Consider the following 25,783-nt stretch of genomic DNA (forward strand, 5'->3'; position numbering starts at 1 on the left):
CTTGCTCTGCTATCTTTTTTTTCCTACAAAATTTCATTTATTCCATAAGCTTCAAGTTTTTCACAGAAGTATTCTAACAGTTTCTGTTTCAATCTTTCTTCTGTCAGCCTACTTCAAACTTTGATCATTACCCCTATAGCAATGACTCTTAGATTGTCATCTGAAGGCTAGTTTATTTGCTTCCAATATAGGAAGGAGCATGTGAAAAAACAAAACTAAAACCCAAGCATTTTTTGCTAATCCCTTGGATTTATTGTAAAGTAGTATGTCAGTAACACTTTCTGAATACTTGTGTGCTATCACTGTAATAAAATCTGAAAAGGACATGAAAATTAACAATTAGTGCCTCCATTCTGAAAATGATTTTTTGATGAGCTATAAGGGTCAATCTAAAAGAAGGTTTAAAGAACAAGTTACCATGACTATATAGTATATTTACTCATTCTGAAAGAATAATCAAATAAATGAAATTTTTGGATTTAAATGATATCAAACTAATGATAAACTAATAATTTTCTTTTTCTGTGTTTCTTTTTACTAGTCATTTCTCTATTTAGCCTGGTATATGACAATGTCTGTCCTTGGACATTACAATAATTTCTTTTTTGCTGCACATCTTCTTGACATTGCTATGGGATTCAAGACATTACGTACCATCTTGTCTTCAGTGACACACAATGGCAAACAGGTAAAGTCTTTCTACTTCTTTTTCCACAATAGCTTAAAACAAACAAATAAAACAAAAACAAAACAGTGACTTGATTCAAATAGATATTTTTGTACTTTGCAAAATGCAAGCCTGGGATTTGTTCTGATAAACAGTTGTTTGTTCATTTGTATTTTTCCCAACACAAAAGTTTTTAAGGTGACCATTATATGTATGAGAATCCTTATGCCAAGATGAATATTGAGTATAACTAAAAGAGACAAAAATGATTTCATACAACACATTCACTTTATAGGTGAAGAAAGTATGGGCTAGAAATATCAAATAGTGTGAATAATAAGATTCATGCTTCTTATTTGTGGTAAAGCCAGGATGAGAACTTCTACCTCCTGACTTCTCAGTCTATGTTTTTTCTGTTGTATCACATCTACTCAACAGACAAAGGAAGAAAACCCTAAGAAGCTCAGCAGTTTGTTTTTTTTTTAACAGTTAGTGGGTCAGATATATATTCTAATGAGTTGCTCAATCAGTCCAATTTCCATGATATATATAACTGTTGGTGAACTTCTCCCTAGCATTTGACTTTGGATAAATTTTATTATTCACCAATTTAATTTCACAGATAGAATTGAAAGATCAATGAGAGCAATGTGACTTGTTTTGCCAAGAAATATCCCATCTATTTCCACACTGTGATTTGGGATACCTACCATACATCATACAGCAGTATCACTTTTTTGTAAGGAATTCACAAGGCAGTCTTGAAATGATAACTTTTGAGTGGATAAAATGTGGTATTTCTAATGGCCTAAAGTAGTGCATAGTACAGGAATTAGTGGCACATCTTTGAACAACAAAGCTGATTAGACTAGGTGGACTAGATGTTCTTAACAGCAGAACAATTAACCCAGTAAATTCCCACTCTACAATACCTACACATGAGTTTATATGTAATAGTTTACTATTTAAGCTGAGGAATTTGTATGTTTGCATATACAATGATGCAGAGAACAGATTCTCCAAGAAGGCTACCAGAAGAGAATGTCATTCTATATTCATCAAAATAAATTGGAAATTGTGATAATAATTCAGGTTACCTAGCATCTGGTCATTTAAAAGAAGAGGCTTAAAACTTCTTTTGAATATATGTTAATACTATTTTCAGTCAATTCTATACTACTCAATACTATTTTCAATCAATGTTTGTTAAAACATTGACTAAGTGCCAGGAGCTCAGAATACAAGGAAAAATCCAAAAAAGTTTTTGTCCCTTTAAAATTTCATTCTATTGAGGAAAAAACATAACAAATATATCTGAATCTATATAGATAGATATGTGACTATCTAAAGATTTCTCTGTCATGATTAAGATATCACAAGGTAATTATATGTTTATAAATTACATATATATAATAATCACAATATGTATATATAGGTATATATGTATATGTGTATGTATGCATTAATTATGTAGTCAAAACTTGCATAAAATAATATCAACAGTTGACTAAAATAAAGAAATGGAACTTAAAAATAAATCACTCATCATGCTCCGGGTGTAAGAGCAAAAGGTGAATATCATACATTAGGTATGTATACTATTTGCTTCTTAGATAAAATCTAGTTATGTTCAACTAGGTAAATCTAATTGTGTCCACTACTATTACTATTATACCATATGCATATTAAATATGATGGGCAAATGATTGACGATTTTCATGGGTGTTCAATGTATTTTTTATTGTTTTTTAGCTTGTTCTGACTGTGGGATTACTGGCTGTAGTCGTTTACCTGTACACAGTTGTGGCATTCAATTTTTTCCGAAAGTTCTATAATAAAAGTGAAGATGGAGATACACCAGATATGAAATGTGATGATATGTTAACGGTAAGCTATGAACTTTAGGTTAATCTTGCATAGAATTTTCCCATTCACATGTCATGCTACTCATTCCATAACCATTCAGTATTTTTTATTTGTATGTCAATAACTACACAAATCAGAACTGTCATTATTCAGGGAAAACCATTGTACTCTAATGATTTTATAGATTATTCAGGAAAAATAGTTTTTACAATATATAAGGAAGATAGTGACAGGGTTGATATAAGGGAAAAATGCTTAAAAATTAGGGAGATCCAAAAGTGACTTCTTGGATATGAGTTTTCATTTTTTTTTATGGTTGGGTTGAATTAGGTAGTCACTGAGGTCCCTTCTGACAATTAAGTACTATAATTACTGATTTCTGCATTTAGATATAATGAAAAACAAATTTGAATCCTCCATGATAACTAGAACTCTGCAAAATTTGAGCACGCCATACAAATGTATTTCCTAAAATTCCATGAAAAATGAATATAATTGCTGCTGATTTTTCAATTAAAGTTTGCTTTAGGAACATAAATTTAAAATTGGGAATCCTTTGGAAGCTATCTAATCCAACATCCACATTTTAAAGATGAAGAAACTGGGACTGAGGGAAGCTAAATGGGAATAAGACCAGAAGGAATGAAGGAAGGAGAAGAGAAAGGAAGAAACAAAGGAATGAGGACTTATTAAGTGTTTACTATGTGATAGACACTGAGCTAAAGGATGGGGAAAATGCAAACAATAAAAAAGATAAAATTAATTTTATTAATTATTAAATTTATTATTAAGCATTTTCTATATGTAAAACATTATGCTAGGCCCTAAAGATCTATTCTTTAATTCTGGTGTCCTAAAAATAATATTTTGATGTTTAAAAAACACTCTACAGATAGTACTTCATTTTTTTAAATTATAAGAACCCTGGGGGGAAAATGTTGTTATTATTATTATTATTTTAGAGTTGAAGAAACCGAGGAAGACTATTTAAATGCCTTATCCAATATCATATTGCTAATAAGTGTCTGAGACCATATTTGAACTTGAATCTTCTCAATTCCAAGTTCAGTATTCTATCTACTGAGCAAACTCTGCTATCCTACCTTCCTTTCTATTTATTTTTATCTAAAAAAATTCACTTAAAATAGTACCATTGGATAAATTATTTATTCTTTTTACTTAGATATGCTAAGTTCCCTATAGTTCATTTGATTCAGTAATGTGAGCCACTAAGAGAATCCTTCTTTCCTTGCTACCTCCCACTCTTATCAGTTATTTCACTTTCTTTCAAGCATTTTTGCTGTTTTCTGATTATTGATTGAAAATCTTATTTCATAAAAGGAAGGAAATAGATTAGGATATTAACTTAGTTTTCTTCATTATAAAACTTATTCCTACATCAATTGAAAAGGATAGGTTCACATTTTTAAAGCAAAAATGTCTCTGTATTGGCTTTCCTTAAGCTAATGTCAAGATTTCCTTAAGAGAGACACTTTACTTTCAAACTATATGGCTAATTAACTGTGTTTAGCTGCCTACTAAGCATAAAAAGTCTTTGAACCTTCCGGTATTGATAAGACTTCAGGAAATGCAAATTCCATGTCACAAGTAAAAGATAGAACTAAATAAAACTAAAATAAATAAATAAAAAAACTAAAATAAATAAAATAAAAGATAAAACTAATAAAAATTATCAAATAAATAAATGATATTTTTCACTCTATTAGTTATTTATTTTAATTTATTTGAGTGAATATTAAATAAGAATTATTTAATACAAAATTATTGTTGGAGTCCTTGATTAGTCTAAAAGTCAGAGGTCTTACAAATGAGCAAATCAGTTCTCCTACCATCCCTCTCTATTCTTTTTTTTAATCTGTTTTTAAAATTTTATTAATTTTATAATTATACATTTTTGACAGTATATATACATGATTAATTTTTTTATAACATTATCCCTTGTATTCATTTTTCCAGATTTTCCCCTCCCTTCCTCTACTCCCTCCCCTAGATGACAGGCAATCCCATACATTTACATGTGTTACAGTATAACCTAGATATAATATATGTGTGTAAATCCAATTTTTCTTATTGCACGTTAAGTATTGGATTCCGAAGATATAAGTAACCTGGGTAGATAGACAGTAGTGCTAATATTTTACATTCACTTCCCAGTTTTCCTTCTCTGGGTATAGTTGTTTCTGTCCATCATTGATCAACTGGAAGTGGGTTGGATCTTCTTTATGTTGAAGATATCCACTTCCATCAGAATACATCTTCATACAGTATTGTTGTTGAAGTGTATAGTGATCTTCTGGTTCTGCTCATTTCACTCAGCATCAGTTGATGTAAGTCTCTCCAAGCCTCTCTGTATTCCTCCTGCTGGTCATTTCTTACAGAGCAATAATATTCCATAGCCTTCATATACCATAATTTACCCAACCATTCTCCAATTGATGGGCATCCATTCATCTTCCAGTTTCTAGCTACTATGAAAAGAGCTGCTACAAACATTTTGGCACACACAGGTCCCTTTCCCCTCTTTAGTATTTCTTTGGGATATAAGTCCAGTAGTAGCACTGCTGGATCAAAGGGTATGCACAGTTTGATAACTTTTTGCCATCCCTCTCTAGTTTTTACCATTTGAGGATTATAATTGGTTTGGAGCAGGATAAAGGATAGACACACATTAAAATTATCAAATGATTGATCCCCTCCCATACAACAAAGCTACAGTTTGAGGTATTTCTCGGGAGCTGTCAGACTGTTAGTATTATTTGTTGTGTGAAAGTCCGGGCTAGCTCCTCTGAAGAATCAGTCCTTGTCAGGATAAGCAAAAGTCCCTGGCCCACATTGGGTGCTAAAAATGTCAAGGTCTGGTCCTTCCAGCCTGCTGTCTCAACTCTGTCCCAGACTAGACAAACTAGACTATCCTGCCCCCTCCTCTTTTATCCTAGCAGATTGTAGTGAGAACTCAACCGGGCTTGTGAGAAAAATACTTCAACCAATTAACTTGCTCCTTTTAAAGATTGTGTAAACTCTTCTTCAGATATTCTTTTAAAGGTGTAAACTCCTTTAAATATGTAAACTCCTCCTCCGAAGTTCAAAGGTGTAAACTCCCCCTAAAGGCCGGAACTAAAGGTGTGAATTCTGAGCTAGAGAATTGCCCAGAAACCTGAGTTCTCACCTTGTAATCCTAACTTGTTGAATGTAAGATCCTCAAATTAAGGGATTGTTTTTCATTTTATCTGTTTTTAACTGCTGTGTGATTATATACAAATAACTTCACCTTTCTGGGCCTCTTGTATAAAACAAGAAGTTGGACTAAATTGATTATCAGTCAAGAAGTGTTTATTCAGTCATTGTACTGAACCCACAGAGAGAAATTAAACAATTCATGTCTTCAAAAAAAATAATAAAATAAAAACAATTTGTATTTTAGTGGAAGGAATAAGATACGTATAAAGAAGCAAACGTCAAGTCAAATGATGCAGTTTCTGGGGTGGGAAGGCCAGTAGCATTTGGAGGGATAAGAAGAAGCTTTATATAAAAGATAGCATATGAACCAAGCATTGTTGTAAGCTACCAATTTCATGAAATAGAGATGAAAAAGAAGTGCTTTCCAGACATGGTGGAAACAGTTCCCTTTACAAAACCCCCCAAAAGAGGAGTTAGATTCTTATGTACAGGGAACAGCAAGTAGACTTGTTAACTACAATGTAGAGTATGTGAGGAGAGGAATATACAGGAAACTTGGGAAGGTAAATAGAAGTTAAATTGTAAAGGACTTAGAAATGCCAAATAAAGAAATTTCTATTTTATCCTTGAGCCAATAGGAAGCCATTTTTGTTTTAGGAAAAAAGTGACATGGCCAGAACTGTACTTCAGAAATATCATCTTGGCATCTATGTGAAGAATGGTGGGAAAAGGAAAGTTTTGAGGTAGGGAGTCTATTGTGAGGCTGGGCAATAGTCTAAGAGAAAGGTAAAGAAAGTCTAAAGGAGGGCATTAGCCCATGATTGAAGAGAAAATTAGAATATCCCTATGGTTCTATACAGTTTTATCATTTTATCTATCATCTTTTTCTAACAATCTTTAATTTGAAAAAGGGCCTTAAAGGTAATTCAGATAATCCCCAACATTGTATATGTGCATACTCTTATAAGTATTGTATTGGTCTTTTTCATTTATTACTTTTTTTTAATTAGCTCAAAAATTAAAATAGTATTTGTATTTATTTGTATTGTGTTTAATTTGTATTAAATTGTATTTAAAATACAATTGAATTTAAATTGTATTTTAAAAAATTATCAACCAGTATTGAACCTGTTGGTTTGTTGCTTAAAACTAAGAACTTAGTTGACCTAAAGATGAACACTAGGTACATGACTTGGTCAAGATGATTGATGGCCTTTAGAATTTGAACAATGTACCCTAAAGAGGAGAAGCTTTTTATTAGAGGGATCTTCTGCAGAAATGAGTTCAGATGACACAAAATAGCTGGAAAAATTAAGTATGAGAAACAACTTAGCAGATAAATACTATCATTATAAAAAATAAATGTCAATTTATAATAAATATACTTCATTCTTTCCATCTTGAAAATTTCTTATCTATATTTCCAAGTACTAGTGAACTACTTTGTGATTTTTTAAATAAAACTATCAATGATAAGATCAAAGTTAACTTTGACATTTCATAAAGTAGATGCCGATTTAATTGTTTTGTGCTAATCATGTTGCCAAGAACACATTGACTGATTTCACAGATCTCTAAGTTCTTTGCTTTTCATAACAAAATATACCAACAAAGGACACAACAGAGATTCTAGATGATCTGTAGAAAAATATATGGTTTAATTAAATTTTTTTTTTCAGAAGTGTAGCCTATTTGCCACTTGCCCTTCTAAACTTAAAAACAACAGTTGCTCATCCATTTCTCTTAAGAAAGTACCACATGGAAATATTTTACTTTTGAGAATCAGAAGAAAATAAGTGAATTCTAGAAATTTATCAAGAGCCTAACAGGGAGAAATAGTACAGTAGAAGTGAAGAGCTTCAGTTAACCAACATCTGCTGAAGCTAAACTATGCCAAAGCAGAACAGCCAATAATTTAGTGAATTGCCTTAATAATAATTTCATTTTCAAATGGTCAAGAACCTAATAAGGAGAACTACTATTCAGAATTGATTTTTACTAGTCAATTGAAGCAGTGGGATCCTTTTAATTACACCATGTAATATCTTCTATAGAGGAGAAAAAATCCATAAATATTCTGACCTGCATTCTAGATTTTTGGTGAGAATTTTTCAAAGTGTTCAGAGAAAAAGATAGGTAGCCTCCCATGAACTAAAATTCAGAATGGATGAGTTGTTTTCAAGAGTGAAATTTAAAAGATATAGGAAGAAACAGTTCTGCTAATAATAAACAGGAAAACCAAAACGGAAAGTTATTTGGACATCCATGGATTTTTATCAACCAATTTAGATATTTAAAAAAAAACATAAAGAGAAAATAAAAGCAACTGCAGGCAACAAAGAATAAATACAAAAATATAGGGCTATTGGCATTTTCCTATAAGAATAGTGTCAGGAATGTTAAAACTAAGTGCAGGCTATTAAGAAATGCTAAGGACCACAGAAAAAATGGCACTCAAAAAAATCTAGTCAGGAAAACAAGATCATAGAAAAGATCATATATTACTCAGAGCAGATTGATGATAAAATAGATTATAGAGAAAAGTCAGGCCCACTTAACTCTTACTTTGTTTCTTTTTTCTCTGTTAGTGAGAATAATCTTTGGACTGGAAAGACTAGAGCAAAAAATGACTAAGGGAGAATAGATAGCTAAGATAAGTTGAATGATATTAAGAGAATATTAACATGACCTGATTCAGGCAAGCTGCATCCCATGATACAGAAAGAACTGGCAGGTGTGATTGTTGAGCCACTATCAGTAAACACTGAAAGACAATTAGGCAAATGTTACAAGACTAGAGAAGTGAAAATATTGTTCAAATCTTGAGAAAAGTAGAAACCACAAACTAAGACTAGAGAATTTGTTTTTTTATTCCAGACAAAATTCTATAATGTCTTCTAAAAGGAATGATTAGTAAACATCTAAATAAAGGAACAGTCACATCATAAAAGGCCAGCTTAACTTACATCAGACTGATATAACTTCCATTATTGATAAGGTTACTAGAGTGGCAGATAAGGGAAATGTCATTGATATTTTTTACAAAAAAATTTAAAAAGTATGATATAGACAAAATGAAGAGATGCAAGCTAGATAAAAGTAGAGATGTATTATTTTGAAAATGATGGAATGACCAAGCCCAAAGAATTAACTCATAGTTGATTGGTGGCTCATTATCAGCTGGAAAAAAGTTTCTAGTAGTAAGTGCCAAGCATTGGTGTTTAGTATTGTGCTGAATAACATGATATTCTTCACTCAAAGAAAGATAATTATGATATCCTGATCTAATTTACATATGACACAGTGATATAAGGGAGAACTAACAAGATGAGTGATAGAATTAGAATCAAAAAAAAAAGTCTTAGGCTGGGATATTGGGATGAATTTATTGAGGCCAGAATAAACAGGAGTCACTGAAAAAGTTTATAATTTAGCTTTCAAAAAGCTATTTCACAGATACAAGATAGATAGGGCTAATATTTGACAATTTAAATAGAAACACAATATGATCAAAAGTCTGATAACATCCAAAATAAAAAAAATTAATACTCTTCTGGACTGCATTGAGAGAGGCATAATGTTCAAGACAGGGTAGGTGATGGTACCACTGTACCTAGTCTGATAATATTTGATCTATTTTTATCGAGTGCTGCATCTCAGATGTGGTGATAAGGTAAAGTGGTGATAAAGGTAGCTGCTATCTAGGAAATTATTAATATAATTCCACATAAGGATCATTTGGAGGAACTGGGGATAGAGAAGAAAAGATACAAAATAAAATGATAAGCATTTTCTATATGATTGGAGAGTCTCTGACACAGGGATGAGAGATAAGCTCATAGCTTTACAGTATTTGCCTGCTGCCTAGGAAGTTTTCAAAATGACTACTCGTCTTAGTACTAACATGTAGATGCAACAAATGTAGCTTATTTTTTACCCATCCCCAAATGCTTTTGAAGATTTTATAAGCACATTTTCTAAGTCACAATGTTATATTTGAATTCATGGCCATTAGTCCTACAAAAAAGTATGAAAGTATTTATGCTGAGTCTATCTCTCATCCCTGTGTCAAAAACTCTCCAATCATATAGAATTGTTGATATCCAGTTGCATGAGTAATTCCCATATGTATTTTCTAAGGGGAAAGAGGAAAGTTGGAATATATCATCTCCTGAGAAAATTCCTAATTTGATCTAATGGAATTAGGCCATGGCAAAAGGCAAAGTTTTCCTTCCAATCCAGTATATCTCTTCCCCTTTCTCATGTTCAAGAGAAATTTCACTGTATAATTTAGGGAAATATGCCCTGATCCTCTGACTACTTTTATCTTGTATCTGTGTTCTTCCAGTGATTTAAAGGATCTGTCATTGGGATTGTTTCCCTAATATCTCAGTTTCAGCAAAGTCAAGGAAGATATCTATTCTTGGATTTCTAAACTCTACTTATAGAGTATTCCATCTTTGACTAATGGAATGCATCACTCACACATGATGTATCTGTTACTTCTGGCAAAATTATTTCTTTAAACTCTTGCATAGAAAAACACCCAAATCTACATTTAATCTTGATTCTCAATTGCTGTGCAGTATGTCTCTTTTGCTCATCAGAATCATCATGTTATTAAAGACCAACCCTGCCTCATGTTGGAATATGGGCTGTCTTAAACCAATATCCAGTAATTATTTCCTGTATAAATTATATTCTGACAATTTTTAATATTCATATCAATGATAACTTACATAGAACACCATAGAGGCTAGAACTAATCTAGATAGACTATCCTACTATCCTTCAACTCACATACACTCTTCTCAAAACTTACATTAACACTCTAACATTTATGTATAGTTTCTGCTCTAAATATCATTAAACTCTTATGGACATCAGTAATGGCAAGGTGATAATATTTCACTGTTGACGCAATTGGAGGGTCATATGTTGTTTCATAATGCCAGTACTTAACAATTACACTAATGAGCTAAACAGTTTAATCAAATCCATGATAGCTTACAGGCATCAAAGTTATAAAAAACATCAAATAAAGCCTTATGCTAACACATAATTAATGTATAGTAATAGTCATAAAACATGATATTCCCAATGGCAATATCAAGTAATATTCATAAATGCTTAAGTATTGCATAGGGATTATCCCAGGTAAAATTTGAAAACTTGAACAGGAAGCAAAAATCCCAATTTAGGACAAAACAAAACACCATAGCACTCATAGCATTTGATATATAATTATCAAAACTATTAAAATAAATTTTGAAATTCATTTAAAATATCAAAATCATAATTAACCCCTTATAGTAAGTATATGGCAAAGCCTTGAGCAATACTACAACAAAATAAATAAAACCAACAGAAAATAGGATAGGATAAGATTTTGACACTAGGGATCATACCAGATTTAGCTTGTAGTCTGGGTGGAAGCTTACAGGTGCAGGTTAATTATGTTTTATATATATGAATGGGTTGATTATGCCCCCACATCAAAAGTTAAAGACAAAATTTTACAAGCAATTCATTTGTTTCATAACTGTACTCCCAAGGACAGAATGAATACTAACTTGGGACTTGGGATCTGTCCCACCACACCAAAAGTGTACAAATATCTTATTAGAGGAATATTTGGAGAGGTAGTTTTTGTGCCATTCAGATATAGTCTTGACAATTGATATATTGATATATATATAGTAATTTCATTTATTTTGTTTAAAGATAACTTTTCCTGGAGAAAGGGAGAGGGGCAAGATAATTAACTTCATAGTCAAGTAGTGTCTTATTGAATGTTCTCCCCCTCAATCTGAATTTGGCTGATGACCAACTAGGTATAAAAAAAATAAAATCAAATTGATAAATGAGTGAGTACCACTCATATTTAAATAAATTTATAATTGTTATTCAGTCATTTCAGTTGTGTCCCACTATTTATGACCCCATTTGGGGTTTTCTTAGCAAAAATAATAGAATGGTTTGCCATTTTCCTTCTCCAGATCTTTTTACAGATGAGAAAACTGAAGAAAACAAAGTTAAATGGCTTTCCCTGATCATAGAGCTAGTAAATGTTTGAGGACAGATTTTAATTCAAGAAGATGGGTCTTCGTGACACTAGACCCAGCACTCTATTGATACATTGCTCCACATAGTCAACTCTAAAAAGAAATATATTTAATCAAAATTTCAAGTATGTTCAAAGATTTTTATTAGCCAATATGCTTATCTAAAAATGAAAGAAAGGAAAAGACATTATTTCTGGCTTTTTAAAAAACACGAATAAAAGACCCTTATGTATAAAAAATATTAATAGCTGTTCTTTTTTTGGTGACCAAGAAGTGGAAATTGAGGCAATGCCCATAAATTGGGAAATGGATGAGCAAATTGTGGTGTATGAATCCAATGGATTATTACTATGTTATAACAAATGATGAAAGGGATGGTTTCAGAAAAACCTGGGAAGACTTTCGTAACTAAAGTAAAGTGAGCAAAATCAGTAGAACAGTATACACTGTAACAGCAATATTGTAAAGATAATTATCTTTGAAAGATTAATAACTTCTAATAATATTAATAACTAATATGAGCAATACTCTACTACAACTTTAAAAGTCTCATGATGAAACATGCTATCTGCCTCCAGATAGAGAACTAATAGATTCTGTGCCAAATGACATTTTTCTTTTTTTATCAAATCCCACTTAACTAATTCACTGATTATCCTATATATTTTCTCTATGAAAAGCTGAATACTTGTGATTAGATTTGAATTCAGAAGAGCCCACCTTGAAATGATGAAGTCAAAGCACCTTTAATACATACAGAATTAGTTTGTGATTATGGATGTCACTTATCTTCTCATAACTTTAGGAAACTGAAACTCCAAGTTACATATGAGTTTTTGAAATGCTATGTATGGAGGGAGTTTATGCAATGAGTATTTCCGGCACGGATAAAATCCTGGGACTGTATCAAATGTATATACATGCATACATATATACATACTTACATCCCTTCATATATATCTGACCAAATATTAATTTTAACACATTGTATATATTCTAGTTAATTGGATATATCCATTTATAAAATTGTCTATATTGTTGAATAAAAGTTAAGTAAAGATGTGGAAAATTCAAAAGAATTTCTCATCAACAGAATTTGCTTATCTTGGCAGTAAAATATTCTAAAAATAGGATTTATTTTTGCTTAAGTATATGCAACCTAGTAATACAATATAGCAAGCCCTAGGTCTGAAGTCAGAAAGAACTGAATTTAAATTCAGCCTTACATCCCTTATTAGTTGGGTGACCCTGAGCAAATTACTTCAACTCTGTTTACCTCAGTTTCATCCTCTGTAAAATGGGAATAATAATTTCATATAACCCCCAGGGTAGTTGTGAGAATCAACTGATAATAATTGTAAGATGTTTTGCACTGCTGTCTGGCACATAATAAGCACTATATAAATGTTAGTTATTATTATTGTCATATGTCTACTTGTATTTGTTTAAAGACTGTCCAGCCTTATTCCATATTATTTACCCTCCATTGACAATAGGATCTAGTAAAATTAGCCTTGTTGCTATTTTTCATACAGAGCCCTCCATCTCCCTTCTCCCACAGACTCCATTGAAGCACCATTTAGTTTTCCTAATTATACCCAGCAACCAGTGCTTCATCTTCCAAAACATCTTGTACCTTTTTTGCATATGTAGCTATGTATATATCTTTTTGAGCTATACTCTAAATGTCTTGAGTACATTATTTTTATTTTGTCTTTATGTTCCTAAAACCTATCAGTGTTTGGCACATAGGAAATGTTTATTAAAGCTTGTGGTTAATTAAAGTCACATATTTTAAATAGGCTTTGTCTCTGACACATACTTTTAAATTATTCATACACATTTGCAAAGGTAAATATGTCCTGGGCCTATAGGCAAACACTATAATAAGGACCATTTCTAAGAATGTTTATTGCCATGTTAAGCACATTCAATAAGTGTTAAACATTTTCTTTGAATTGATTTTAAATATTTTCTTTGAATTGGTTTTTGTCAATTGGGTCATTTTATTTCTTACATTTTTGTTAAGTATAAATTCCACTCCACCCATTTAAATAGAAATATCCCTCCCCTTGTATGAAGTTGTTTCTGAATATTATTGAAATGTGATGGTTTTTGTATATGCAGAAGTAGATAAATGAGGGGCATATTTGAAGAATACATACGGGCACATACATATGCATAGATCCAGATGCTGTTTAGGATAAGATTTTGAACCCGTTTTATTAGTAAAATCTGTAATTCTTGTTTTTGTGGTTCTATGCATGATTCTTTCAAATTATATATTCATTTTGAATGAATATGTATCAAGGCATTTTTTCTTGATCAATATATAAATTTTCATGTTTTTTCAGCAGATGGCACTGTGGTATGTAGTTTGACAACCTCAATTCCTGAATCCCGAATGGATTTTTAATTTTTTTGTTGTGGCTGTTGAGGCTGAGATTCTAATTAAATCAGCAGTATACTGATAGAATTTTAACCTCCCTTCAAGAAGATAGAAAAAGAAAGAAAAATAAGCTTTTGTTAAAAAATGATTCTAGAAAACTATGGAAGAAAGGTAGTTATCAGGTCCGAATCACTTTTGGCCTACTGATGAACCATTTATTAATTATAGCAGTTGCTAGGCAAAAGAGCTAAGAAGAAAGAGGTTATTGGCTGTTGGGTATCAATATTGCCTTCTAGAATCATCCTTTCACCAGACCTCATCCTGAAAAGAGATGATGACAGCCTGAACTGAGGTGGTAACTATGTGACTGAAGAAAAGGAGTTGCAAAATGTTGCAAAGCTGATGAGAAAGATGTTGCGAAATTAGAAGAGACAAGATTTGTCAATGGATTAGACATGTTGAGTGGGGGGAAGCACTGAAGACTCTAAGGTTATGTCAAGGATTATGAATTTAGGAGATTGAAATGCCTTTGACAAAAGTAGGGAACTTTGGAAGGAGAGAGGATTTGAGGATAAGAACAAAAATGTGTTCAGAAATAATGAGAAATATTTTTGGATAAATATAGTGGCCAGACTGTCAAAGGCTTTGAGGAGCACAACTTCATAAAGTCAAAGATTGTTTTCTTTTTTGTCTCTGTATCTCCAGTGTCTAACAAAATGCCTAGCATAAAGTAGGCAGTCATTATGTGTTTGCCGAATAATTGACTGATTGTTGATTGTATGACTTGGAAGTTATTTATATGGGCAGTAGTGGATACTAATTGTACCTGATCTCCTACTGCTGAGGTAATGAGATACAGGCATTTATCCACCGTATACCTTGCTAGAGCCCTGTAAATCTCACAGTTCTTCCAATTGCCCTCTGCTATCCCTTAAACTTTTCTCCTAAGCCATTTTCCTGTATTTTTGATGTTTACATGAAAAAAAGGAATTATGGAATGATCTGTTCCAATTCAGAGCTAGAAATTTGGAACAATACTTCTGTATTTTATTCTGTAACTTTATCATGTGAGGTAATATTTGTAAAACATTTAACACAGTGCTTGACATATAGTAGGCACTAAGTATTGATTCCCTTTTATTTTTTTCCCTTTTGTTTTTTGATGTTTATGTTTCATACATATTGTGATATATATGCATCTCTGTCTTCCACATCTGGTTTTTAAAATTTCTTTCTATTTTATGACCATTCCCTTTCACATTCCTTAATTTATTTTTCCCGTTTTTTCTTTATTTTAAAACTTAAATAGAAAAAAAAGGAAAAGAAAAAACAAGAAAAAGGAAAAAAAAAACATTGTCCTATGCACGGAAGAACATATGAGAGGATTCAAACTATGTAACAATGAATTTCCATTTCAGGAAAGCATATATAATAATAAAACATATTGTATTCAGAGCTGTTTGCTTCCTTGTAGGTTTTTTCTTTTGTTCTCTTGTAAACTTTTTACTTTATTCTTTTTTCCCTTTTCTTCTCTCCCACTTTCCCCAAGAAGACTATAATTAAGCACATATATAGTTATGTTTACAAATATATATATATATATATATATATATATATATATATATATGTGTGTGTGTGTGTGTGTGTGTGTATGTGTGTGTATGCATAGACACACATATATGCATACATATATATACCCACATAGACTCCCCCCCACATAAATAAATATATGTATACACACATATGTTCACAAACATTTAAATTTACTCACACATTTATATACATTATCTCTTGTTTCTTATCCATGCTAACTCTTCTATTTTACTTCTACTCTGCTAACTTCCCTTGCTATTAATCAACCTCCCCCCAAGAATTCCTCACGTATCCTCTTCATTCCCTTTCCTCCCATTCCTTTCTTTCCCATGAATCTACACACCTTATCTCACTCCCTTTAATCTGCCTACCTTTCTGGATCCCGTCTCATCCCTGATCCTTCTCACTCTTATTTCTTTGTAGATTTTGGAGGGTATTATACCTTTCTGGGGATGTGTGTGTGTGTGTGTGTGTGTGTGTGTGTGTGTGTGTGTGTGTGTATGCAAACGTGCGAGTGTGTGTATTTCCCTCTTTAATCCATTCCCAATATGAATAGGATTTCAGAACTACCAGCTGTCCTTCCCTACCTAATTCCTCTATGTTGCACTTTATTTTTAATATTTAGAAAACTTTAGCAGTTCAATTTAAAAGAACTAAATATGGTCTTCACTTAATTACCTTAATATCCCAAATGCTTTGGAGCCAAGATCCTGGTAAAGCATTTTTCATTTCATTTGCAGTGAGACAGAAGGTGCTAAGAAAGACTGCAGAATCACATTTTGTATAAAATATAGCAGAAGGCAAAAGCCAAAAGTGTCACATTTACAAATATTGAAATCAGAGGAGTTGATAGTAAAATATAAACTCTAAAACACTTCTTTTCCAAAAATTTGATTAGGACTGTGATCAGAGAACCTATAGATGGAGTTGTATATGGAGGGATAGGGAGGCATAATTAATAAAGTGCTACATTTGGAGTTAGAGTGATAGGTTCAAATTCTGTCCCTGACCCCAGCCAAGGAACTGCAATATTTAAGACTTTTTAGAGACTATAGTAACATGATATATGTAAAGCATTTTATAGATGCAAAGTACTACATAAATATCAATTGCCACTATTATTTTTTTACAGTGCTATATGTTTCATATGTATGTTGGGGTACGTGCTGGTGGTGGTATTGGGGATGAAATTGAAGATCCAGCAGGAGATGAATATGAGATATATCGAATCATCTTTGATATCACCTTCTTCTTTTTTGTAATTGTCATTCTTCTGGCCATCATACAAGGTATGTGTCCATGTTTTCCTTGTACTTCATCTATACTGAAACTGAAGATTGTCTTTGAATTTCATCATTAAGAAATTCATCAAAATTTGCTGTGTTTGTATTAGGCTTTTAAACTATTTCTGGCAAAATTATATATTCCACTGTACACGTGACATGAACAAAATGTTTATTACCCTTTAAAAATGGTTCTATTCAATTTATTATATAATAATCTATTCTAGATTAGATATTTTACTCCATTTTCTCTGCAAATACCATTTTCTACAGTAATACCTCATCAATATATTTCTCTGGAACCAGGTCTTAAATGCAAGAAAATAGGATTAGAAATTAAGCCACAGAATCCTAGCTATGCTTTCTGATTCATTCAGTTGGTAATATGTAAAGGCATTTGAAAGATTTTTGTGCAGAAAGCAGACAATATTTATTACTAATGATTTAGCTAAAAGAGCTGTTATTTTATTTTAAAGTAAAAAATTGGAAATATCACTAGCAAAAATTGCTTAGCAATAGCTCACTTTTTAAAAAAGCATTTCTAGTCACAGCAACCCTTCAAAATAGGTAGCACATTGTTATTATCTCATTTTTCAAATGAAAAAACTGAAGTTCAGTGTATCAAAGGGATTGTCCAAGACTAAACAACAGTCAGTATGTGACAGACTTTGGAATTGAATCCAATTTTGACTTGTAGTGATCTTTAATCCACTATACTACAACAATTTTTTTCAAGATTATAAAATGACAATAGTCATAATCTACAGTCCTTAACCCAACCACATATGCCAGATTAGAATATAAATTCCCTTCCTTTAACTTCTAATTTGAGATACACTTCTGGAACCCATTAAAAAATGTTTAGACTAGTAGAGGCAGGTAGTCTTTAGTAGAGGCTTTAGTGCTAGACTTGGAGTTGAAAAGACCAGAGTTTAAATGGAGGCCTATTCACTTAACTAGCATGAGACCCTGGACATACATCTTAATCTGTGTCTGCCTCAGCTTTCTGATCTGTAAAATGTGGATAATAGTACCTACCTCTCAGGATTGTTATGAGGATCGAATGCGATAATATTTATAAAATACTTTGCAGTCTTAAAACATATAAATGCTATCTTTTATTATTATGAGGATAACATGATAATATAGTACAGGAGAACTTTATGAAGTATATCTTCTGTAACCTAAAAGAACTCATTAATATAGCTTCTCTTATAGAAGCAGGAAATATACTAATCATAGATATGTATGTAGGGTATGTGCTAAAGCACACCCTACCATGTGCCAACAGTTCTTTCACTATGGTTATGCTTCCCAGGACAGGGAGCCCCTCCAGGATCTTAAGCATCTTTCCCAGGTTGTAGGGACTTTTGGTTGTTAGAGTCACTGCTACTAATCCTATTTCCTTCTTCCATTCATGGATCACTTTCCCTCTGCCACCTCCTGCAGGCTCTTCTCTATAGCAAGAAGTTCTATTTGGAGCTTGGCCAGTACTCTTATGCCCCTGTTCCAGACTCTTCTCAGAATCATCTCATTGGCTTTAGTGGTCCTACTATAAAGAAGAACACAATTCCTATTATTATCAGACAGGTTATCTGCCCTGAACCCAAGAATCTCATACAGGAAATTGCAGCCAAGTCAGAAATGAATAAATCATAGATTTTTTCCCCTTTGACTCCTCTGGCCACTTTGTTTTTCATAGCTCAACTTGTAGTCTGTAGTCCTACGTTCTGGATGGTATGGAAAAAAAAGATAAAAATGAATTTCTCTTTACCAACAACAACTCTTCTACATATGTCCTAGATCCTATCCTATCTCCTCCAGTCTTCTCATGTAACTTGTCCCCTCTATCAGACCTTTTTGGGGGGCTAATCATCATCTTTTCCTTATTTACTTCTTTATTCCTTGCAACTTGGAAACAAGTTCAAGTGTTTCCCATGTTTAAAGAATTATCACTAGGCCCTACCATCTCCATTAGCTATCATTAAATATCGCCTTAACATTGCTCAGCAAAATATCTGAACTCATTGCTTTCATGCTTTCCTTTTTACTTTCTTATAAACACTTGACATTCCGGTCTCCAGAATTTTTACTCAACTAATACTTCTTTTTCCAAAGTTACCAATTATTTAATTTATCTTTCTTGATCTCTATACAAATTTGACACTGCTGATTAGCCTATCCTCAAACATATTCTCCTCTCTGAATTTTTGCAACACTTTTTTTTTTCAGTTGTTTCCAATTCTCTGTAAGCACATTTGGGGTTTTCTTGGTAAAGAAACTGGAATAGTCTGTCACTTCCTCCTCCAGCTCATTTATTTTTTTACAAGTGAGGCACTGAAGCAAACAGGGTTAAGTCACTTGCTTATGGTTACACAGTTAAGTGCCTAAGGCAAGATTTGAACTTATGAAGAAGAATCTTCCTAACTCCAAGCCTAGTAATAATTGTTCCTTCTCACTTCTTTTATGGGATATTATCCATGTCAAACACTCAGACTATGTCATTTTTCAAGTCTTTCTGTCCTGAGTTGCTTCTTTCAGTAGTCTCTCACTTGATGATATAAATTTCTGTGGATTTAATTATCTCCATACAGATGACTCCTAAATATATATATATATATATATATATATATATATATATATATATATATATATATATATATATATCCAGTCCAATTTCTCTCCCAGATTTTTTGAGTCCACAAATTATCTGATATCCATTTTGTTTGTGTTTTGTATATATCTACATAATATCCCAGCAATAGGTTGTGGTTTGTTAAGGATGGAAACGTGTACTGTTATTTTTTCCTTGTATCTCCAGTGCCTAGCACAACATAAGGTAGTCAGTAAATAAATGTTTCTTGGTTGAATAAGTGGTTGAAGACAAAAAAAAAAAAAAAAAAAAAAAAAAAAAAACGAAAATCAAAATGTTTAAATTTGAAAAGGATATGCCTCTGGTCTCCAGTTCTCCAATTTTACGACCAGACCTTCTTGGCCCAAGGCAAAGCTAAGGGGAATAGTATCTGGTTGGAAAGAAGATGTTTTAGCAAAACCAAACAAATAACAACAACAAACTAATAACACATTGAACCTATATTTTAGGGCAAAGGAGATGGAGAAGATTTGATACAAAGGATTCCTTTTCAAAGTATTACTTATTCTGTTTTGTTTTGTTTGTAAAATTTAGTTATTAAGTTTTTTAAAAATCAATTTAATTAAAATTTGTTTTCTTTAACAATACAATAATAATAATAATTATGTTGCACTTTACTATTTGCAAAATAGTTTTATAAATATCTTTGATACTTACAACAACCTTAAGAGGAAGGTATTTTAATTATTCCCCTTACAATTACAGAAAATGAGGCTTAACAAGGCTAAGTGGCTTACCCATCATCTCACAGTTATTAAGTATATGAAGTGAGATTTAAACCTGGACTTCCTGACTCCAAATCCAGAGTATCCACTGTACCACATATAAATATAAATAATAAATATAATAAAATATATGAATAATAAATAAATAAATATAATGAGTATTTAATAAAATATTAACCTTTAAAAGATTAAAATTTAAAATTCTCTGGGTATAAACTGTAATAAAATGTACTATATATGCCTATGGTACTATTAACAAATAATATTTTAGTCACTGACTTAAAAGATATCTGTATTTTCAGATTTCTGTATTCTCAGAAGTTAATTTGCATTTGATCATTTCTTGATAGGACCAAACAGGTTCAAAACTCATTTCATTATTCCCTTGTTGATGAAATTTAAGCATTATCTTTGTTTAATACCAGGTTTAATTATTGATGCCTTTGGTGAATTAAGAGACCAGCAAGAACAAGTTAAAGAAGACATGGAGGTAAGAAATTATATTATTTCTCTTGACTATATTTGTAGGTCATTTATTACTTGTCTTTTCATTAGTGAAAGAAACATGAATGTAAGGAAGAGAAAATTTTGTTTTACTCTCCCATTGACCTGTTTCTAGAAAGGAGAATAAAAGTAATTTCTTATAAGCCATCTATACAGTATGTGCTTTCTGTGCTTAATTCTCCCCTGACATGCTTAAGTATAAATCATCCTACAGTAAGTAGTTGTTGTATATGAACAAGAAAAGGTCAATTTTTTTTTAGTTACTCAAATTCCAGGACATCATAATTACACATAAAATTCTCAATGTAACAGGAAGGTACATAGTCCGGAGCATCCAAGGTCAAATAAGGGTAGTATGTGAGAAGCTAATATTTTAAAAAGAAATAAACTTTAACTATACTTAATATTTACATATTTAGATTTCATTAGTTAAGAATTCTTAATAACTGACAACTCTGCAGAACAATCTACAGGGGACTTCCTCCAATAGTTGTTTGTGTTGACCTAGAAAAGTATCATAAAATCACGAACTTTAGTGATAGTTTTTGAAATTTATTTCTAATACTATCCCAAGATTTTTAGAGTACATAAATAAATTACAGTTGTTCAATTTGCTTTGGCCATCCTTATGGGAAAGTATGTTCTTTCTTAAAGATAGTTATTTTATATTTTTCTTCACATTATAACTACTCAGACTTAGTCTAGGAAATACAGTCTTTCCCCTACCTTGTACTCAATGTGGCATATAGATAGCATAACTGTAGGCAAATTGTTTCTACCTGTTTAGTTGAATTCTCTGACATTTTAAATATCTCTTTTTGTCTTTTAGACTAAGTGCTTCATCTGTGGGATAGGCAATGATTATTTTGATACAGTGCCTCATGGTTTTGAAACACACACACTGCAGGAGCACAACTTGGCTAATTATCTGTAAGTGTGTCAGTCACAGATTCTCTAAATTGCTATCGCTAAATTGCTATTTTTCAGTCTCATCAGAGAAGAATCATAAAGGACGAAGAGAGACTCTCTTTATTTAGAGAGTGTTCCTTTTCACAATAATTCAGTCCAAGGGGGAAAAAATAAAACTTTTTCTCCATTTATGTTTTGGGTTCCTTTAAATATAAAATTACATGCACATCTATAGACACACATATACACATATATACACATGTATATAACATACATGTACATACATAGAAATATATATGTATGCATGTGTACACATATGGCAGATTAGTTTTTAATTTGAATAATAACTTGTTAGAAAAAGAAATGGAAAAAAGAAGAAAACCAGGTGTACATTAGCCCATTGTCCTGAGAATACTGGCTATACTCCCTATCTTTGGTAAAGAGATTTCCTTTTACTTTGGAAAAACAGTATGAATCCTGCTACTCATTTTGAATAGCCAGAATTATTGTGGAGATCCATGATCCATTTTTATATTTAAAAAGTGATCCTAAAAAATGTGGCCAATATTTTAAAAGAGGAATCTGCTGGGCAAATCAGGAAGTATCAACAAAATTTTTTATTTATATGACTGCATTAAAAATAGAAGGTTGCAAGGCATTTGGGAACCAGATAAAACTAAAAGTGGAGAAAAATGTTATTCTGACCAGGTTTCTGATCCAATTTTAACATCAAATAGAAGTATCTATATGGCTATATTTTGCAACTGGGGATGTTTATCAACCTTAAAAACCCTTAAATTAAAATGCTAAATAAGAAAAATTGACTTTCTGAGTTTTTTTTCCTATACCCATTATAACTGGAAATTGCAATATATATCAATATTTACTTCAATCTATTTCTCTTTCATACTCAGAACTCTTTGTGTTTATAGGTTTTTTCTGATGTATCTCATAAACAAAGATGAAACAGAGCACACAGGACAGGTAAGTAAACATCACTGTATAAGGGTAAAGATAGAGATTGACTTTGTGCAATCCCAGATGAGGAAACTTCTTTTCAATGAGAATTTGCACCATCTCTGCAACTTTTAGTCTTAAAGAGTTACCCAGATCACTGAGAAGTTATGTAACTGACCAGGATCCATCTAGTCAGACAGAGGTGGGTCATAAGCAAGGCCTTCCTGGCCCCAAAGCTACTATCTCCTTTATATTCACTATATCACACTAGTAGATGTGCATTATATACAAAGAACTCTCAATATGGAAACTAAATATGCATATTTAATATAGCTAGGCTAACCTAGGGATCGATATGTGCTTCAGCCTATGCTAAAGATAAAATTCCTATTATCATTGGTGGAATATAGATCAAGTCCTTTTCCAGTGCTTCAATATAATGTGAGAGTACTCTCTCTCAAAGTTGCATTCTCAAAATTCTGCTATTGGGCCCAAACTAAGATTCGTTAAGGTAGAAAAACATCTCATGTAGACCTGGAGGAGGACATTATGCCTTTTGTTTGAGGATCAGCCTAGATAACTTCAGATATTTTCATGGTGGATGAAATCATGATCATTAAAGTATAGAAGTTGGTCTTTGGTGTGTGATAATGTATTGCAGTGAATTTGGTTAAAATAGAGCAAATAAATTATCATTATATGTTCTACCAAAATTACTTAAGCTATTGAGTTTTAGCAAATATTTGTAACTGATATTTCATGTGGTTTTTCTTTCAAAATACTGACTTCATCATAATGGGTAATCAAATTAAATAATTGAAGTGGGAAATAATTGGAAAATATTCAAGATACCTTTTTTGTGCCATTTAAAAATTCAATTACATAAATTTAGATCTCTTCCTGTTGTGATTCAATTTGTATTTCAAGTAGTTATGACAGAATAAAGAGTAAAAGTTTAAAAACACACAAAGATTGGTCTAATAAAAGAAGTCATTTGCAATCATTAGTTTATACTAAGGAAGATGGTTTATTGGAAATAATACATTTCTCATTGGGATAAGGATATGCATGTGTTGAATGGCAGGATGCTTAAAACTATTTGCCATTTTCTTCATTATTGAATCAAGTAAAATTTATTTAAAACTTCATATGCATAGAACACATTATACTTAGGTAAGAAAAGGCCTAATTGACCTTACAGTTTTAGCATATTGAATGAAATTGCATTATTAATAAATTCTCCTTATATTCTTTTAGGAATCTTATGTATGGAAGATGTATCAAGAAAGGTGTTGGGAATTTTTCCCAGCAGGTGACTGCTTTCGTAAACAGTATGAAGACCAGCTCAATTAAAGTCAGAATGTATTCAACTCTTGAAAACAGATCCTTCTTTCTCAAGTCAATTTTGTAGATCACTGAGGTTCTATGCTTTCAGGACATCCTGAAGCTTTCTTTGAAAGGATCTGACTGCGCTTTTCCCCCTACCAAGCTGTGTATTTTCTTTGAAAACACAGACTAAAGAACAATCCAAATTCATACACATATACACACACAGAAATAGCTCTGGAAGAAAACACCATTCCAGACACTCTCTACATCCATGCATTACATACATACACAGAGAGTTTTTTTTTTCTTCTGAGACTGCCAGAAGACTCTTTGGGCTATAAGAAATCCACACTCATTCAGTCTCTTTATTTCATCATCCTGGAAAGAACTATCAATAGTTCACAAAGCACTGGAGCACTGTAACGGATTCTTGTGGACACCAGTTATGATGGGAAATAGTGCCTTACTATATGTGGGTTGAGCTATGCAGAAGATGAATGCATGAAAAAAAAAACATCTTTATTTTCTTTATGTCGTCACTTCGTTCTCATTTAGATTTATTTTGTGAGTTGTTTTTCTTTTCTTTTTTTTTTTTTATTAGTTTTGATGAGGGAGGGCAACAAAAGAAGTTTGTGCACTTTTTTAACCGGCCTGTGATGTGTCTCAGGACAAGTATCATTGGCGATTCTCATTCAGTATATTCACTTTGACTCTCCCTATTTGCTCTTGTTCTTTTTTTGGTAATGCTCTGATGCAGCACTGCAACTTTATGAAATCTTTGTATGAAAACAAAAAAAGACTGCAAAAAAACACACTTTCAAATGAAATAATTCATTGCATGTTTATTATGCAAGTTTAAACAAAGAAAAGCTTCAGAAACAAGTTGATCAACGTGAGAGAATTTTCACAATAATTATATTCATAGTAATAAAGTGTTGTGGGCTTTATTGTACATTTGGAGCCAGTGTCATCAGCCAACAATGTGATATGTTATAAACTTGACAGTAGTTTTGGATTTTTTTCCCTTTTTTTTGCCACCTGTGATCAGTTGTGAAATAAGAACTTTCTTTGTGTCAGGCCATTTTTTAAAATCAAAGCTGAAGCAATATCCATTCAGGGATTTCATCAGTTGCATCACAGAACATGGAGATGATGATGATGATGATATACATCATTCCATTTTGAGTCCTTTTAAATTGTAATGTCAATATTTACAAATAAAAAGAAAGATTCAGAATGGAAGCAACATCATTTTGCTAACATTGGAGCTCTTTTATTACCAAATCTGCCTGTTAATTTTAGAATTGTAAAACTGCTCTGATTAAACTATTTAACTAACTTGGCTCACTCTTCCTTCTCTGTTTCATATGAAGCAGGGACACACTCTCAAAACTTTTCTAATACATTGGGGACTTTGTATTTGCAATGGATTTAGAATATTCCTAGATATATTTCGTGTTTTAGTCTTTGGATTTGTCACATTGGATTCTTTATATTTAAGGAAGACTACTGTTACAAGTCTTTGCTTCTGAATAATGCTATCAGGATAGATGGTTAAGATTATTGCTACATATTTCTCTTTTTATGTTTTTATCCATTTCTCCTATACAATTATCTTAGACAGTAGAAGTAATACAGTCTAAAA

The 25,783-nt window shown here is 31.9% G+C and overlaps 1 protein-coding gene across 2 annotated transcripts in view; it reads left to right on the forward strand.

Moving 5' to 3' along the window:
• RYR2 (ryanodine receptor 2) overlaps positions 1-25,476 on the forward strand; it is a 699,155-nt gene extending 673,679 nt beyond the window's left edge. For both annotated transcript variants that reach the window (XM_074262493.1, XM_074262494.1), the window contains 7 exons: positions 542-688; positions 2,420-2,554; positions 16,911-17,067; positions 20,865-20,929; positions 21,773-21,873; positions 22,785-22,836; positions 24,067-25,476. In XM_074262493.1, coding sequence (XP_074118594.1) covers positions 542-688; positions 2,420-2,554; positions 16,911-17,067; positions 20,865-20,929; positions 21,773-21,873; positions 22,785-22,836; positions 24,067-24,162 — 753 coding nt within the window. In that variant the 3' untranslated portion in view covers positions 24,163-25,476. The remainder of the gene's footprint in view (positions 1-541; positions 689-2,419; positions 2,555-16,910; positions 17,068-20,864; positions 20,930-21,772; positions 21,874-22,784; positions 22,837-24,066) is intronic.
• Positions 25,477-25,783: the final 307 nt, after the last annotated feature.

Source organism: Sminthopsis crassicaudata, chromosome 4 (genome assembly GCF_048593235.1).
Source record: "Sminthopsis crassicaudata isolate SCR6 chromosome 4, ASM4859323v1, whole genome shotgun sequence".
In the NCBI taxonomy this organism is placed as follows: Eukaryota; Metazoa; Chordata; class Mammalia; order Dasyuromorphia; family Dasyuridae; genus Sminthopsis; species Sminthopsis crassicaudata.